At 40.0% G+C, this 18805-nt stretch overlaps 1 protein-coding gene across 1 annotated transcript; it reads left to right on the forward strand.

Moving 5' to 3' along the window:
* The first annotated feature begins 6346 nt into the window (after positions 1-6346).
* zbtb11 (zinc finger and BTB domain containing 11) lies at positions 6347-15001 on the forward strand. The gene is made up of 10 exons (XM_027147091.2): positions 6347-6889; positions 8056-8270; positions 8458-8689; positions 8811-9829; positions 10064-10360; positions 10942-11338; positions 11559-11676; positions 11827-11985; positions 13213-13388; positions 14172-15001. Exons 1-10 carry the CDS (start codon positions 6583-6585, stop codon positions 14696-14698), a joined length of 3447 nt encoding a protein of 1148 aa, XP_027002892.1. The 5' UTR covers positions 6347-6582; the 3' UTR covers positions 14699-15001.
* The last annotated feature ends 3804 nt before the right edge of the window (positions 15002-18805 follow it).

Raw genomic sequence — 18805 nt, forward strand, 5'->3', positions numbered from 1 at the left:
TTCTTTTTCCCCCCTCTTTGGCTGTTGGCTGTTTTCCTCAATCTCACATGGCTTCAGCTTTGTTTATGTTAGAAAACTGAAGTGCCTGATTTAATATTTGTCCATCTGACTTTCACTCAAAGCATGCATCCATCATGTGTGCTGTCAGTGTAGGAAGTGATTACCAAGTTTATAGCACTTAGGTCCTGCATGTTTAATCAAAACCTGTTTACATTCCTTAGCATTCATCATTTCTTTGATTTTCACCAGATCTCCTACATCACTGGATGAAATTTATCCCAAGACATGACAGAAACCTGTACAGCCTTGTACTTTTCTTTAGCACCTCTTGTGACTTTTTTAAACAGTTAATGTAAACTCTGGTTTAGACATGCTTCAGAAAATGGTTCTTAGGGTCTCACAGGCTATTTGCATGTATTTTGGTTCCAGACAGGACAGCCAGGTGGAAGCATTTGACTGGATTTTTTTTTTGCTCTGCCTTAAGTAAATGACCTTTAACAATGTAAATAACCAACAACATTTTGTCTGCTTTAGCTTGTCTGGATTCATAAGGTATTTTCACAGTTTTAGACACCATATCTGGAAAATGTAGTGTTTGTCTTTCTGATCATATATTTTTCTGAAGCAAAACTGTTCCTTTTTTTTTTTGGATGTCCAGATAAATGGACCTAAAACTATAGCACTGTGCTTTATATAAGCCAAAGATTTCACAGGACAGTCATTTTTATATCATCTGCCTGAATCAGATAATATGATGAAGAATACCAAGAACCTTTTATGTGCTTTTCTGGGGATTGAAATTACTTTGTGTTCCCTCTGCACTGAAATGTTATTCGGTGAATGGCAGAGAGAATGAAGTATTGTGCCCCCTACTGTTATGCCTCTATCTTTTCCTTTATTAGTTTTTACTCACGGCACATTTCAAAACAGTGGCAAAGAACAGATAAATTCCTGAACAGAATGGGTCATTGACAGTTCTTACAGCTTTAAGGCTTTTGAGCTTCATGAGTCATGTGTCAAAAAGATACACAGAGTTACTTCTGATAAGGCATAGCTTTTGTTTGAGCATTGAATCAACATGTCCCTACTACTTTCTCCCAGCCAGAGAGCCTAATCGTAGTAAATATTGCTGCTATATGAGTGAAAGCTTGTTCTTTTCTGAGAAACTACTAGATTTTCCACTCCACTGAAATGCTGTGAATGGGCCCAGTGCCCTTGTAAATGTCATATTCCACTGGAAATATCATGTATACTATAAACACCAGCCTAGTGGTGTAAACAGGTGTGAATCTTAATGAGTGGACATGCGTGTAAACACACAGTCGAGAGCCTGAGGGTGTACCCATGAGGGCACAAAAGTAAAGTGACCTGGATTGGTGCCTTTACTACTACGCCTGAGTGTAACCCACCATGCCAGAGCATTTCAAGGGCATTTTAATATCTTCATTTAGGGAAAAGTGCAAGGAATGCAATAACCTGGCCTAGTCTCCTTTTACTTTTGGTTACTAAGGTTAAGGCTAGATTTATTATGTATTATTAATTGTTAAGTGAATATAATTCTATACAATATGTATGTGTATGTGTGACAGAGTCCAAGTTATAAGTGATAATAAAATACACATAAATAAATGTAATAAAATGTTAAAAATACACACTTTTTTTTTCTTAAACTGTTATTCTCTTTAAGGGACATCACATCTTATCTTTAAATGCATTCTCAGTTTCATTTGCCCATCGAGATTAAAATACAATGATTTTAATGAACAGTTTGATTTATGATTTCATGGAAGATTAGCCTTGTGAGTCTCATTTTTCAAAAACAGTTCAGAGACCACACTGCCAAATAGTAACGAGTAATTGCATTTTCCTTGTACTCTTATTTATCTTTTGTGTTTGGAGTGTGCCTCTATCAGAGCAATAAATTGCCTGAAAGCAGAGCTACTTTCATCTCTGTTATCGTCAAAGCACACTGTTTCATAACCACATAAGCATGCTTGTGTGGTTATGAAACAGTGTAATGCATACATGTGTATATGTATGTAATATATATCTGTATATCTATATATGTGTGTGTGTGTGATATGCACCTGAAAAGGCTTATATAGGATCAGCTTTTAGGTAGATGTACGGTTCAGTTATGAGTCTATGAATAGTACACAGGTTGTAGAATAGAGTGAATAGAATCAGAAGTAATTTCCTTCAGTTCTGCCTGAGTCACGATTCAGAGACTTTGTACTGGCATGAATACAAAGTGTTACAACTGACATCACAACTAACACAACAGCGACCTCGTTCTGCGTGAGTATGCAGAACTGGGTCGTGTATATATATGAGCTCTTTACTATATTTGTGTATATATGAGCCCTTTACTATATTCAAACACACACACACACACAAATCATTTGTGTCACCCACTTGCAATAAACAATACAAAAAAAAAGGTTTTTATTAGATTCACCCTTAGAAAATAATACGCTAATACAAATTTTAATTGTGAATAATAATACAGTATATTTGCTCTTTGATTTGCAAAAGACATTTAGATATGACACATAAGCTTGGCATGTTCTTGTCTATTTCTGTTCGTTCCATTACCAATCTGTCTACCCGAATATAAACTCACTGTCTTGTAGACAAAAGCAAGGCGATGCATTCACTCTCATTTCTTGTGCATGTGCCTGCTTGTGCTCTGTGTATGTCCGTTTCATCATAAAGGTTTGCATATGTGTGTCCTGTAGTGTGTGTATACAGTATGAACTATATCTCGAAACACCTGTGACTGTGTGTATGGTTTATTTTGTAGCCCTGCATAATTTTATTTTAGTTGTTTGTTTTTAGGTGCTGATTTATCAGTGTCAGGCTGACAGTGACATGGAAAAAATGGTTTCTTCCAGTGGAAGGAATGTATTGTAGGCTTGATAAGGGCAGACACACAGAGCATGGACAAACCAATACTGTTCACACATCATTACAAGAGCAGGTGACAGGTCAGTCTCGTTGCCTAGCAACATTTTTTTTCAGAGGTACTGCAGATTTGATTGCCCTCTTTGTAGCCCTCTTCGCTTCTTCGCTTAGATGCCGTCAGCAGCAATGGAATCTGGGTGGCTTCATGGTGTGATGTTACACATGTGTTAACACCTTTTTTTAAACATAACTAGTCATATCAATAGTTACCTACAATGATCTAAGACATAATTATGCCAAGAGATCATTAGTGTCTGGTTCAGTTAACCATAGACATAATAAAACAGAAAGCTGTTCATTTAAAACTGTTTCATATAATTCTAGATATATTCTTTACATCAGTATTGTTAAAGCACATGGATATAGGATTCCCACACCTTACACACACACACACTCACACACACACACACACACACACACACACAATTCTATATGTAAACAGCGGCCTTTTATAACAATAAATCTATCTATCTATGTATCTATGTATCTATGTATCTATGTATCTATCTATCTATCTATCTATCTATCTATCTATCTATCTATCTCACACACACACATACACACACATACACACACACTCACACACACACACACACACACACACACACACACACACACACACACACACACACACACACACACACACACAGGCAATAAAGAATAGTCAGGTATGGTACCTAAATACAAAAAGCTGGAGTTAAAGCTGGACAGGATAGATAAGGACCATGGACAAACTGATGCAGCTAAAAAGAGATGGGTGATGAGTCATTTGGTTGCCAGGCAACGGTCTGCAGAGTTATCTCTGTCAGAATGTAACATTTATTTTATCATATTCAAGTACACACACACACACACACACACACACACACACACACACACACACACACACACACACACACACACACACACACACACACACACACCTACATTAATTTAATGAAATAATGACATGTTTTTAATTACCTAAAATCAAAATAGTACTTGATAGTGCCACATTTTATACAATGAGCACTTCATAAAAATGATTTAATATGATATTATTTTTAGAGAACATCAATAATTTTAAATGTAAGTATAGAATTCTCTATTAACTCTTGTACAGTTTAAAAAAAAAAACAATTATGCATAAGGAGCCTGTACCATGCACCACCACTGAAGAGGAAGGCCTTTATACTGTATTTCACTTTTCCATACACACATTTAATTTAACATATATGTTTTTATAAATGTTTAAAAAAAACAAGTGTTGTTTTTTTTTATTGTTGTTACTTTTTTTTTTTTTGCAAATTTATAAGGTAAATTAATAGATTTTTTAAATACAATATACAACTGTGTTTTGAAGTACACAATATGTGATGTTTAAAATTTGAAGAGAAGTTAACATCAATGTAATCTGGACTAGCCTATGCCTTTAATTACACCTAATTAATAAAGCACCTGTTCATATATTACCCTCCAAATAGATAATTTTATATATATACTTTGTTTTTAATGTATGTTTAATACGTATGGACAAATGACTGGGTTATTACCGCAGTAAATAAAAATACAAGATTATTCTATTATATCTTGCCACTTTAATTTGTCCCAGTGCAGTCTTAAGAACGCTGGTAACACATTCACGCAAACATGCTTGTTTAGAATATTATTCCAGACAAACAGTAAATAGAATTCACCATTATTAGACATTAATAATTATCACCATTATTAGAGCTTCATCTGCTCTATCCGGCCCTTAAAAAAGCCTGTTTATCTTCAAAATGTCAGTAAAACAGTAAAAAAAAGTTTTTAATTACTAATCTGTATGACAAAAAAAAACCTTAACCTACTGTACACTGTATGTTATCTCTCTCTCTCTCTCTCTCTCTCTCTCTCTCTCTCTCTCTCTCTCTCTCTCTCTTTTATTATGTGACAAAAAACCTTAACCTACTGTACACTGTATGTTACTTCTCTCTCTCTCTTACACTCACACACACTCTCTCTCTCTCTCTCTCACACACACTCTCTCATTTTTATTATGTGACAAAAAACCTTAACCTACTGTACACTGTATGTTACTTCTCTCTCTCTCTTACACTCACTCTCTCTCTCTCTCTCTCTCTCTCTCTCTCTCTCTCTCTCTCTCTCTCACACACACACACACACACTCTCATTTTTATTATGCGACAATAAAACCCTTAACATACTGTACACTGTATGGAAAAATGTATGTGAACACCTGAGTATGAAACTTTTAGCACAAAAACTTTTGGCGGCACACGATTGTCTACAGTACGTGGGAGCGTTGAGTGTTATTTCTTTACTGAAAGAGGCCCAAACCCGTTCCAGTATGGCAACCAAACATGGTTTGCCAAGTTTGGTTTGAATTGCAAAGAGCCCTGACCTCAACCCCACTGAGCACCTTTGTGATGTTGTGAATTTGCAAAGCTGCCTGCACCCCAAGGCTCCTCGCCCAAAGTCGCTGCCTCACTTTACTAATGCTCTTAGTGCTGAATGAACAAACCTCGCCATAGACACACTCCAAAATCTAGTGGAAAGCCTTTTAATGAGAGCAGAGAAGGGGGACAAACTCCATATTAATGACATGATATGTATTACGATGTTTACTAAGAACTTATGAGCATCATAATCAGAGGTCCACACACTGTGTACCTGATAGTTTATAAAACATTCACTTATTGTTGTTTAAATCTTTATTTTATATATATATATATATATATATATATATATATATATATATATATATATATATATATATATCAGTGTAACATGATAAATAATATGTAAAGTATATTATATATCAGTATAACATGATAAATATATATATACAGTACAGACCAAAAGTTTGGACACACCTTCCAAAAGTTTGGACACACCATCTTTTCAACAGGACAATGACCCCAAACACACCTCCAGGCTGTGTAAGGGCTATTTGACCATGAAGGTGAGTGATGGGGTGCTGTGCCAGATGACCTGGCCGCCACAGTCACCGGACCCGAACCCAATCGAGATGGTTTGGGGTGAGCTGGACCGCAGAGTGAAGGCAAAAGGGCCATCAAAAGGGCAATCAAAGCAAAAGGTGGCTACTTTGAAGAACCTAGAATATGACATATTTTCAGTTGTTTCACACTTTTTTGTTATGTACGTATATAATTCCACATGTGTTAATTCAGTTTTGATGCCTTCACTGTGAATCTACAATTTTCATAGTTATGAAAATAAAGAAAACTCTTTGAATGAGAAGGTGTGTCCAAACTTTTGGTCTGTACTGTATGTACACTTTTTATACTCGTTTATTTGATTATTTTATTGTAAGATAGCAGCGCCCTCTTGTGTATCAACAGCTTCCTCGCAAGTATTTCCGTCTTTCGCCATTTTACACGCAACTTCCGGTTGTGCAGCAGCCATTTTGTCTGTTCGTGCAAGTCCGCCCCAACACGATCACGAACAGCAGTTCCCACTTTGAAAATATTTAAAAACATCGCCTTCTAAATTTCTCTTGTGCGTAGTAAAAGGTCAAGGAAACTGATTTGTGAATTTTAGGAGGAGAGGCGGTCGCTCTTTCTGGGTTTTATGAGGCTTTATTTATGTCGTGTGTGAGTGCTACGGTCGTGTGTTATGTCGAGCGAGGAGAGCTACTTGGCTATCCAGCGCTATTTAACGGACGAGCGCGAGCCCTACGCTCCCGGCACTCACGGCAACGTCAAGAGGAAAATCCGTAAGGCAGCCGCTTGCTACGTCGTGCGTGACGGAGTGCTGCTGTACCAGCGGCGGCATAGGGGACAGGCAGGCTTCACCGAGCTGGAAGTGGTGCTGCAGGCCGAGCGGCGGAAGGAACTAATCTACGAGGCGCACATTTCCAGGGGGGAACATTTTAATCAGCATCTCACCTGGGAGAACCTTTCTCAAAAATACTGGTGGAGAGGTATAACACCAAAACAGACCATTTTATACCTCTCTCTCTCTCTCACACACACTCTCTCTCTCACTCTCTCTCTTTCTCACACACACTCTCTGTCTCTCTCACTCTCTCTCACACACACACTTTCTCTCACGCACACACTCACGTTCTCTCTCTCTCTCTCCCTCTCTCACACACACTTACTCTCACTCACACTCACACACACTTTCTCTCACACAGTCTCGTGCACTCTCTCGCTCGCGCACTCTTTCACACTCGCTCACACTCACGTTCTCTCTCACTCACACGCTCTCACTCTCTCTCTCACACACACACTCTCTCTCTCTCTCTCTCTCACACACACACACTCTCTCTCTCTCTCACACACACACTCTCTCTCTCACACACTCTCTCTCTCACACACACACACACACTCTCTCTCTCTCTCTCTCTCTCTCTCACACACGCGCGCTCACACACACACTCTCTCTCTCTCTCTCTCTCTCACACACACACACACACACACACACACACACACACACACACACACACACACTCTCTCTCTCTCTCACACATACTCCTCACTCTCACATACTCTTTCTCTCTGTGTGCAGTTCCACTATATAGCAGTCTAGGGATCTGAGCTACCCCCCCCCCCCTGCAGTGCACTATATATCCAATAGGGTGTGGTTTGGGACACAGCCAGTGAGTGGGATTTCAGCACTGTGCTTTTTTTTAAATTAGACTGAGAGATAATCACTTAGCATTTCAGAATGCTTTGCTGCACAGATGTTACATCATGAGCACTGATGATGTAATATATTATAGATAAGAAGGAACAGAATCCCAAGACTGATTTTTGTCCTGGAAAACCACATGGCAGTCATCACATTCAGAAAAAGACTTCTGATTCCTGATGATGTGCATTGATTATAAGGGAAAAGGTAGATTAATTGATCAACACCCAGGAAAGCGAATTAACGGCGTGTCTACATATTTAAATAATGGTTTATTGTGTTGTATGGAATTGTAATCCTAGTCATTACGTATTGTTTTCAGTGCCATTTAGTTTCAGCACAAAATTAAAGGTTCCTTCCTTTTACTGGCTCTTCAAAAAGTGTGTACTTTTATCATGTTTATGGTTGATAAAAGACTGAAGATATGCATCTGTGGTGATTTTCATGTTCTAGGAATCCTAAAGCAGGTAAAGGATTGCATCAGGGACTGTGGGTGCCAGCAGAAGTCAGAGCGTGGGAAAGGCAGTGCTGAAGATGGATCGGTTCCTCGTGGTCCAGGTAGACGAAAGGAGGAGGAAGAAGAGGAGGAAGAGGACCTTGAAGAACTGCATGCTGCAATTAATATGAAGTCAAAGGCTGCCAATGTTGACAAACACGAACTTGTTTTTGTAAGTACGATGTTTGTGTTAAGATCACTGGGACAAAAAAAAACAAGATAGGTTGTAGTTTTACAAGAAAATCAATTATTTTTTTTATTTCTAATGCTAAACACAGTACGTTAAAATGAATGAGAAAAAACTGTACATTTCTTGCCATGCAATTAATTAAAACATTGCTGTGTTTTTTGTGATGTAGGTGGACAGTAAGGGTATTGTGAAGCAGTTCCTGCCCAAACATGGCCAGACCATGTTGGAAAAGCTGAATCAGCAGCGCTTAAATAACCAGTTTTGTGACATTACCTTGCTCATTGAGTCTGAAGAGTACCGGGCACACAAAGCTGTCTTGGCTGCTTGTAGTGATTATTTCTATGAGCTCTTTGTTGAGAAGGGTGCTGTGGCCAGCCATGAAGCCGTCGTGGACCTCTCTGGTAATTGCATCTGATAAAAGCACTTCTGCAATTTGAGTTATGTATTGAATATTAGATATTGGATTGGTGCAATAATATAACTCTGTGTTTGCATGTGCTTTGTTGTGTCTCTATCTGCCAGGCTTTAGCAAGGCAAGCTTCCTGCCTTTGTTGGAGTTTGCCTACACATCAGAGCTGACATTTAATTTCTGCATTATGGCAGAGGTGGCCATGCTTGCACGACACCTGCACATGCCTGAAGTGCTGCAGATTTGTGAGTCAGTGCATAAAAAAGTAGAGGCGCAAAAGCTAATGGTCTATCAGCAAGGAGACGTGCACACAGTGATAGCCAGGGAAACGATGCCTGCTCAGGCAGTTGTTCCTTCTGACTCTGGAGCTTACATGGTGGCTATGGAGAGTGATGGCCAATCAGTGGTGGCTCACTCTGGGCAGTCTGAAGCTGAACACTCCATCACCGTTATCACAGGTGAAGACGGAACAGCAGAATCTCTGGCTTTGCTTGCCAGGGCGACCATGGACGGGGAGACGATGACCGTGGTCACTCACAGTGGCCAGGCTGGCTTGCCCGAATCACTCTCTCTTGTGGCCCATAACGGACAGTCAGAAGCAGGTGAAACCATGACTGTGGTCACTCACTCTGGACAAGCAGGCTCAAGTGAATCGCTGGCTGTGGTTCAGGCATGCTGGACAGTGGATGAGCCTCAGGAGGTGGAAACACCGGTAAGAGGGAATATGGGGCCTGGTGCCTACATTATTAGTGTGGAACCAGGCAAGATAGCTCCTACTGAGAAGGTTCATCTAACTGCATCAGCACCGGCTCTTCAGGAGGAACCGCTGGTCCAGGCGTTAGAGTCCCTACCCCAGCCGGTAGTGAATGCACAATACCCACCAGCCCCTGCACCTCAGAAAAGGAGGCCAGGGAGGCCCCCAAAGGCAAAGCAGCCACCACCAGTACAGGAACCAATAATGGCTGAGGTTGTAGAGTGTCCTGTAACGGGAGGAGAGGAGGAGAAGGAAGAGGAACAAGAGAGTGTAGACCCTAATAGGAGGTTCCTGAGGAAGCGTTCAGTGAGGGAAGGAGGATACGTTCGTCTACATATGGGACTTGAGACCGAGGAGGAGGTGGCAAATGCTGTGAAGGTATGAGTACAGGCTAAACCTATGGTGATACATACATCTAAATTTAGGTTTATATACCTGTTAAAATGATTGGTACTTTCACAGTTTTGAAATTTTTTGGCTTTTAAATTTTTTTTGGTAGTGGGACCATTAAACACTTGTACAAATAAAAAAAAAATAGGTGTAGGTAGGATACGCATATATACAAATGTACAAAAACTAGGTGTTATATTTGTGATTTTATTTTGTCCTCAGACACCTCCAAGACTGGCAAAGCGAGGCCGTGTGTCCCAGTCTCTAAAAAGACCATCAACTGACTCTTCTGAAACTGAACCTCAGTCTGCCTCTGATGGGACAAATTCACTGCCCGTGGGAGCAGAGGCAGTTGGTCCGGAGGTGATGCCTGTAGAAGAAGGGGCAGCACGAGAAAAAACAAAGGGGGCAGTGGATGGAGAGCACACATGCAGCGAATGTGGCGTGGTGTTTCAGAGACGCTACACCCTGATCATGCACATGCTCAAACACGAGAAGTCACGCAGCTTCAAGTGCACTGTACGTATATGCTCAGTTGTGGCGGCATACTTTGTTTGGTTTTGTCTTTATAGTGGTATACATAGTGTACAATATCTTGTACACACATTAGGGGTGGGGGAAATTGTTTGTGGTACACAATGGTCTTTGAAGCTTATCAAACAGATAATCGTAAATCCTATCAGATCATCCTATCTGCAGTGGTGATATAAAGAAAGGTTTTCAGTGGGTGTTTAATTAGTTCACCAGACTGATCTCCATCTCCCTTCAGTCTTCAAACAAACAGCTGCTGATTAGCAAAAAACAATATAACTGAATAAACATATCCCCATGTTCATAGTTCACGTATTGATATTTATGTGAGAACTATACAAGTCCACCCAGAGTTAAAAATATTGCTTTTATTAGAAATTACTTGCATCCATACAAGGTTGTATAAAATATAGGGTTCAGCTGACAAAATTATTATACATTGGGGGGGAGAATCACATTTATTTAAATAATCTCATTGTAATATTGAATAAGTCACTGCTGTTCTCCTCATATACAGTGATACTAATGTCTAAATCCAATGATACTATTGAACTGTGATCTCTTCCCAGCTGTGTAATAAGGAATTCCAGTATGCCGTCTCTCTTCGTGCCCACCTGGCTCGTCATAAGCATCAGAAGTCTCAGCGATCATCTTTGGCCCGAGGAGCAGCTGATGAGGTCTCGGATGAGTTTGAGGGTCAGATCAAAAGTCGCACCAAACGCGAGTTTGTGTGTGACATTTGTGGTAAGACCCTGCCCAAGCTGTACTCTTTGCGCATCCACATGCTGAACCATACCGGTGTGAGGCCACACTCGTGCAGGGTCTGTGGGAAGAGCTTCGCCACCAAGCACAACCTGAAGATGCACCGAGCTCTGCATGACTCTGCCAAGCGCTTCTACTGTACCATGTGTGAGAAGTCTTTTGTTAGCAAGAGGAGCCTAAACGAGCACATCAGTGTTCATACAGGCAAGTCTAGTACACAAACACATTCTCAGTGATGAATTAAAAAAATATATATATAGCATTTTAATATAGCTTTCTAAATTTTTACTAGTGAATAAAGGTTGTACCTAATCATTTATGAGAAATCAGTTGTTATAGCACTCATGTATTGTGTTAAATTTGCTTCTATTTTAGTAATCTGTCTCTTTTTTTTTTTCTTTTTTTTTTTTTTTTTTTTAAATAGGTGAATCCAAATATTTTTGCCAGACATGCGGTGCTTCATTTCACCGGGCATCAGGACTAAGCAAACACATGAAAAAACATCAACCTAAACCAGAAACCCGTTCATTCCAATGTACCCAGTGAGTTTCTATTACACACCTATTCTCACACACACACTTCTTCATACACACATTTTACAGATATGTAAATAATAACACATAATTGGAAATATAAAAAGCCTTTTGACAACAAACGTGTGGTGGTGCCTGTGTTTTGTCCCCACTCTACAGCTGTGATAAAAGCTTCTACGAGGCAAAGGATCTGCAGCAGCACATGAATAAACACTTGGGTGTGAAACCCTTCCAGTGCCAGGTGTGTGGGAAAAGCTACAGCTGGAAGAAGGACTGGTATTCGCACGTTAAATCGCATACCGTGGCTGAACCTTACAGGTAAGAGTAGAAATCATGCTAACATGACACATGAAGAAGCCACTAGATTTGTTACTTGCCAGTAACACAACATTAACGGCCTGAACCTGAACGCACTCACCATAAAACAAGGTTAATTACATTTTTTGAGGCACATGGAATGAGTGCTAGATTTGCTTACTTTTTATTTGCTCTGCATGTATTGGTGTCATTAAGTGTGTTCCAAATGACATACAGCACACTTTGCATTCTGTACTGTGCCATCTAGTGTATGAAGGCTAGAAGGGTAGTTTAATTGTCTCAAATAGAACACTGATTTTTTTTTCTGCTGCTGATGGTCACCGTTTACGTCAAACGCTAAGGTTAGCAGAATACGCTGACTTATAAAATATTGAAAATTAATATCAATCAATGTAACCCTAGGCCAATTTAATAGACATTTTTAAGATGTTTTGTCATTAGCCATCTTGAAAATGTTGTCTCATCCGTTGTCTGGTAGCTCTGCCTCTCTTCTGCACATTTCACACTATAAAATGGTTTAGAAGTGTGCATATAAATACTATCCTGTAACTTAAACCAAAAAGGTTCCTAGAAATACACCTTACGAAATTGGCATTTCTTTTGGTTCCCAACAATCATGGATTGTGATATAAAATGTCAATAATTGAATTTAAATAGATGAATTAAATCCAATTTAATTAAAGATCTTCACAGAAACCATTACACACAGTGCAGTCACGGTAAACATACACAGTAATAGTCCGTATATAATACTATAAATAATAGTTAATACAATAGTAGCCCAAAGTCTGAATGTATATTATGCACAATATTAGAGTTTTAAAAACAAACAAGTCTAAAGTGAGATTTAGAAGTCATATATTATCACATTTTGTAGTTTATAGTTTACTGTAAGCTTAAACTCTGCACAATAGTATAGCTAGCTAGCACTAGCTTCTAATTTGAACTTGACATTGTATAATCTGACGTGTACATAATGGATAAAGGCACGCAAAAGCTTCTCAAGATCTTCAGGGACAAATTCTGTGACTTTAAACATGGCATGATTATTACCATTGGGCTGGTTTGAGTATTTCAGAAGCTGCTGATTTTTTTTAATAAGCAGATGCACAGGTGTGCCTATTAAAGTGGAAGGTGTGTTTATTTCTATATGAAATGTGTTGGGGAGATGGAGCATGCATACGGTTACTCTTACTGTACTGAACATGTCTTTGTGTTCTTCATTAGGTGTAATGTGTGTGGAAAGGAGTTCTTCGAGAAGGCTCTGTTCAGGAGGCACGTGAAGAAGGCCACCCATGGAAAGAAGGGCAGAGTGAAGCAGAACCTGGAAAGGGAGTGTGAGCACTGCGGCAGGAAATTCACTCAGCTCAGAGAGTATCGCCGCCACATGAACAACCATCAAGGTAAACGCATGCTGACATGTAAACAAAACAGTAATTTGCTTGGTGTACCATTTATGCAAACAGAACTGGAAAATAAACAAGTGCCTTCACATCCACTGCAATGAAGAAGCGATCGTATGTGTTTAATGATTTTATGAATCTGAATAATGGAAGTGCACCAGCCTCCCTCTGGTGTTTCATGGCCTGTACTTGCATACAGTAACAGAATGGTCTGATTTATGGTGTAATAACATTTGCTTGCCAAATGTTTAGTATGCAAAAGGTTCAGCAGAAAGAGTGTCCATTTTACTTTCACTAGTCTCTCACACACTCAAAATCTCCTTGAAGGATTTATTGATGATAAAATAAAGATAAATAAAAGGTTTATATTGTGTAGATCTAATATTGGTCACTTTAAGAAACTGCATATTTTGAGGGGGTTCAATTCAAAGGTTTTCCAGTAGGTGGCATATCAGTCTTGCCACACACAGGGTCTTTTAAATAATGGACATTTGTTTTACTGCATTTTATTTTATTTCTGTGCAGATATTTTACAATTTATTTAACACTGCTGAAATGAAATTTGATTTTCTTCCATCATATTGAGAACACTTAGAAATTTTCCAATTTTGTACTGAGATGAATGTGTAATTAACGGCTGTTTGAAATTTACAGCTGTTTACAGTATTGCACTAAACCTTTCCTCTCTTGTTCCTTGAGGCCTTGATATGTTTAACGCATTGTGGGGTATAACAATAGTGTAATGTTGCGGTGTTCAATCCAGTTCTCCCTCTCACCCTATAGGTGTAAAACCATTCGAGTGTCTGACGTGCGGTGTGGCATGGGCCGATGCCCGCTCACTGAAGCGCCATGTACGCACGCACACAGGTGAGCGCCCCTATGTGTGTCCACTCTGCCAGGAGGCTCACATCGATGCCCGTACATTGAGAAAGCACATCTCTAAGTACCATGGCGATCAGTTGCCTGGTAAGATCATGTTGGAGAAGGACACGCTACAGTTTCATAATCAAGGCACACAGGTGGAGCATGCTGTCAGTTTCCTGAGCCCTGATCTGCCCCCTGAGCTGCGCCCAGCGGAGACACCATCCACCACCGAGGAGATTGAAACTGTGCTTATCACAGAAGAGACCGTGGAGGCCATGCAGTCCATCAACGATGGCACTGTCTCCACACTCTCTGACCAGAGCATCATGCAGGTGGTGAACTACGTCCTGGCACAGCAGACTGGAGTAAAGGCGGAGGAAGAGGAGGCCTCAGATATCATCCAGACCATGGAGGTGGAGGTGGCTCATGTAGCAGAGGTGGAGTGACAGAAAGACACACACAGCCTTAAAAGGAAATAAATCTGTGCTGTGTCTAAAATTGAGACTGAAATAATAAAAAAAGCAAAAGTGTACCTGGCACTGATGGGGTCAGTCAAGTTACACATTTATTTTTGTTGTACAATATAACTTCTTGCTCAGTTGGAGCGCATGTGTGTGATGCTTTACCCAGCAGTGTGTATGTGTGAGCATGTCTAAGTGATTTGTATACTGTAAATATGTAGAAAAAAATGTATGCAGTACATTTGCAGGAAATGCTAATAATTTACAATAAACTGGGTTAAATAGTTATCAGGAATTTGAGCTTTAATCTACAAACACGGTAAACAAAAGAAAAATTGTGTACTACGGGTGTGTGGTTCTTCGGTTGACGCTTACCTCACACACCATGGGCAGCAGACTGAGTACTAATAGTAGTACAATACAAAAATAATTGGGGTAAAAAATACATACACATTTTACACACATCCAATTTGTGGTTTAAATATTTTATATTTTGTTCAAGTATTTGTGTTTTAGTCTTTTATTCATCATTTTATATGTATTTTTCATTTTGGCAAGATGTCCTATTAATGGATAAAATTACTACTGCCTAAAAATTCTGCCAGGCTTCTACTCGGACCTTCTGTTTGATCATTCAACTGTTTGTGTCACACAGGGAAAATAGCCATGAACATGGATCCTTTTGAACATGGCTTTTCTGCTTTTAGCTGCTTTTCTGGATATCTCGGACACACACAGAAAACATTAAAAAAAAAAAAAAAAAGGTTTTACAACAGATTCACAATATGTATTCTAAAACAAATGGGTGTGCATAAACACCTAATATGCCTTTCTGAGTTTTGCAAGAAAATGTTTAACATTAAGGGTTTTTTTTTTCAGGACGAGGGGAAAATGTGCAAAGTAAGTAAACATGCCAAATAGCCAGCAACCATTTTCCACCACCATCACATCACTGCTGATAAAATCAGGTTTAGGCAAAGTCAGTAACTATGGAACTGTTTGACACATAGCCATGGTTGTCAAGAGGGATCTTTAAAGGTGTTTTTTAGGAAAAAATATGTACATTCATTTATTATTCTTTCTAAATCTGATTCCCCTGCTACAGTTCCCTCTACTGAAATGGCAAGTTAGGTCTTTTTTGCTATACACTAAAGACACTTGGGATTGAGTTCAAAAGGTGAAGAAGACTATATAAATCAGAATTTCAGCCTTAATTTCCTGATACAGTATATAAGTTATACCCTCATAGCATTTTATTAATAGCAGTTATCTAATCAGCAAATCATGCTTTACAGCTCTTGCAGAGTTTTGGGTCAACAACTATGTTGTTTTTCTTGTACGATGTCTGTTGCTCAGTACACCAGTGGTTTCTTTCTTTTTCGGGACATTCAAAACTATGCCCAATGTTTGTACAATGATCATTCAGGTCATTTATTCATTCATGACTGATCATTCCCCCTTTTCCTCTGCTTCAAAATGTCTTGCATTACTCTCAACATAGCTCTATGTTCTTGATGCTGGTTTATCATCGTTTCTACTAAATAAATTTTGTCTTCAAAGGTGAAACCCAGGGTTTAAAAGGTAGACAGTCAGTCTTCAGTCAACAACAGATGCAAGGTTCTAAGTTGTTTGATGCATCTAGATGTAAATATCAGGGAATTAATGCTAAAATTCAGAGTTTTATATCTTTTAATCCTCTTTTGAGCACAAAACCAGATGATTTCCAGTGTATAGCAAAAACTAACAAACAGAAAAAGATGGTCTAAGTGTCACTTTTAATTACTAACGTACATTTTGTCAACACCTCCATAGGACCGCCACTGATCAGATATTGCAACAGTGACCCTGACATGGTTGTGTGTGTGTGTGTGTGTGGTGCTTGTCCAAGTATAGCAGTGTTTCTGGGATTTTTGTAGCACTTGATTATCACTGCTGAGTTGAAAATAGTGCACTGGCAGCAGGATAATAACCATAAATTGTGCATCGAGAGGATGAGAGCCCTGCAATGCTGCTGCACCTGATACACTCACTCACGTGTCTCTCACACAACCCTTGCACCAGATGTGGTTCAAATGCTTTTTTTTCCCCCTTCAAATATTGAAAGTCTTACTGTAAATGTTGAGCATCCAATAGCTTTAAGGCTTGCAATCTCAATTCCTAACAGATAAACTTTAACGAATGCGATAGAATGAGACCTAATAACCATTACAGTAATCTGTCTAATGCTATGCAAAGTTTTTACATATCAGGGAAGTTTTATTGTGATTGCTTTGAGAATTCATCTACTTTTGAGTTATCATGCTAGTTAACATTTGAGAGTTTAGGAATACAGCTGTTTTTAGTTAGCCTTAGCTGTGATTTTTCAACATATTTGGTGAAAGGGCCAATAAATCACTGATTTTAGATAAGCATCATGTTTCTGTTGTGAATCTTTTTTTACATTTACTTGCACTCTGAGATTTTTACCTAATTTTACCTGAGTATTTCTACATTTACATAAGTAATTGCGTGACTAAATAATATACACACACACACGGTTTAAAAAAATAAAGGGAACACTTAAGCAACACATCCTAGATCTGAATGAATGAAATAGTCTTATAAATACTTTGTTCTTTACATAGGTGAATGTGCTGACAAAAAAATCACACAAAAATTATCAATAAAAATCTAATTTATTAACCCATGGAGGTCTGGATTTGGAGTCACACTCAATAGTGAAGTGGAAAAAACACACTACAGGCTGTTCTTAAAACAAGTCAAAATGAGGCTTAGTAGTGTGTGTGGCCTCCACGTGCCTGTATGACCTCCCTACAACGCCTGGGCATGCTCCTGAAGAGGTGGCGGATAGTCTCCTGAGGGATCTCCTCCCAGACCTAGACAGTCTGTGGTGCAATGTGCCGTTGGTGGATGGAGCGAGACGTGATGTCCCAGATGTGCTCACAACTGGATTGAGGTCTGGGGAACGGACAGGCCAGTCCATAGCATCAATGCCTTTGTCTTGCAGGAACTGCTGACACACTCCAGCCACATGAGCTCTAGCATTGTCTTGCATTAGGAGGAAGCCAGGGCCAACAGCACCGGCATATGGTCTCAAAAGGGGTCTGAGAATCTCATCTCGGTAAATAATGGCAGTCAGGCTACCTCTGGCGAGCACATGGAGGGCTGTGCGGCCATCCAAAGAAATGCCACCCCACACCATTACTGACCCACTGCCAAACAGGTCATGCTGGAGGATGTTGCAGGCAGCAGAACATTCTCCACGGCGTCTCCAGACTCTGTCACGTCTGTGACGTGCTCAGTGTGAACCTGCTTTCAACTGAGAAGAGCACAGGGCGCCAGTGGCGAATTTGCCAATCTTGGTGTTCTCTGGCAAATGCCAAACGTCCTGGGCTGAAAGCACAACCCACCTGTGGACATCAGGCCCTCATACCACCCTCATGGAGTCTGTTTCTGACCGTTTGAGCAGACACATTCACATTTTGCAGGGCTCTGGCAGTGCTCCTCCTGTTCCTCCTTGCACAAAGGCAGAGGTAGTGGTCCTGCTGCTGGGTTGTTGCCATCCTACAGCCTCCTCCACGTCTCCTGATGTACTGGCCGGTCTCTGGTAGCGCCTCCATGCTCTGTACACTACTCTGACAGACTCAGTGTCACTTCCCTTTGCCACAGCTCACACTGATGTGCCATCCTGGATAAGCTGCACTACCTGAGCCACTTGTGTGGGTTGTAGATTCCGTCTCATGCGACCACTAGAGTGAAAGCACAGCCAGCATTCAAAAGTAACCAAAACTTCAGCCAGAAAGCATAGGAACTGAGAAGTGGTCTGTGGTCACTTCCCTTTGCCACAGCTCACACTGATGTGCCATCCTGGATAAGCTGCACTACCTGAGCCACTTGTGTGGGTTGTAGATTCCGTCTCATGCGACCACTAGAGTGAAAGCACAGCCAGCATTCAAAAGTAACCAAAACTTCAGCCAGAAAGCATAGGAACTGAGAAGTGGTCTGTGGTCACCACCTGCAGAACCACTCCTTTATTGGGGGTGTCTTGCTAATTGCCTATAATTTCCACCTGTTGTCTATTCCATTTGCACA

Source organism: Tachysurus fulvidraco, chromosome 5 (genome assembly GCF_022655615.1).
Source record: "Tachysurus fulvidraco isolate hzauxx_2018 chromosome 5, HZAU_PFXX_2.0, whole genome shotgun sequence".
Taxonomy (NCBI): domain Eukaryota; kingdom Metazoa; phylum Chordata; class Actinopteri; order Siluriformes; family Bagridae; genus Tachysurus; species Tachysurus fulvidraco.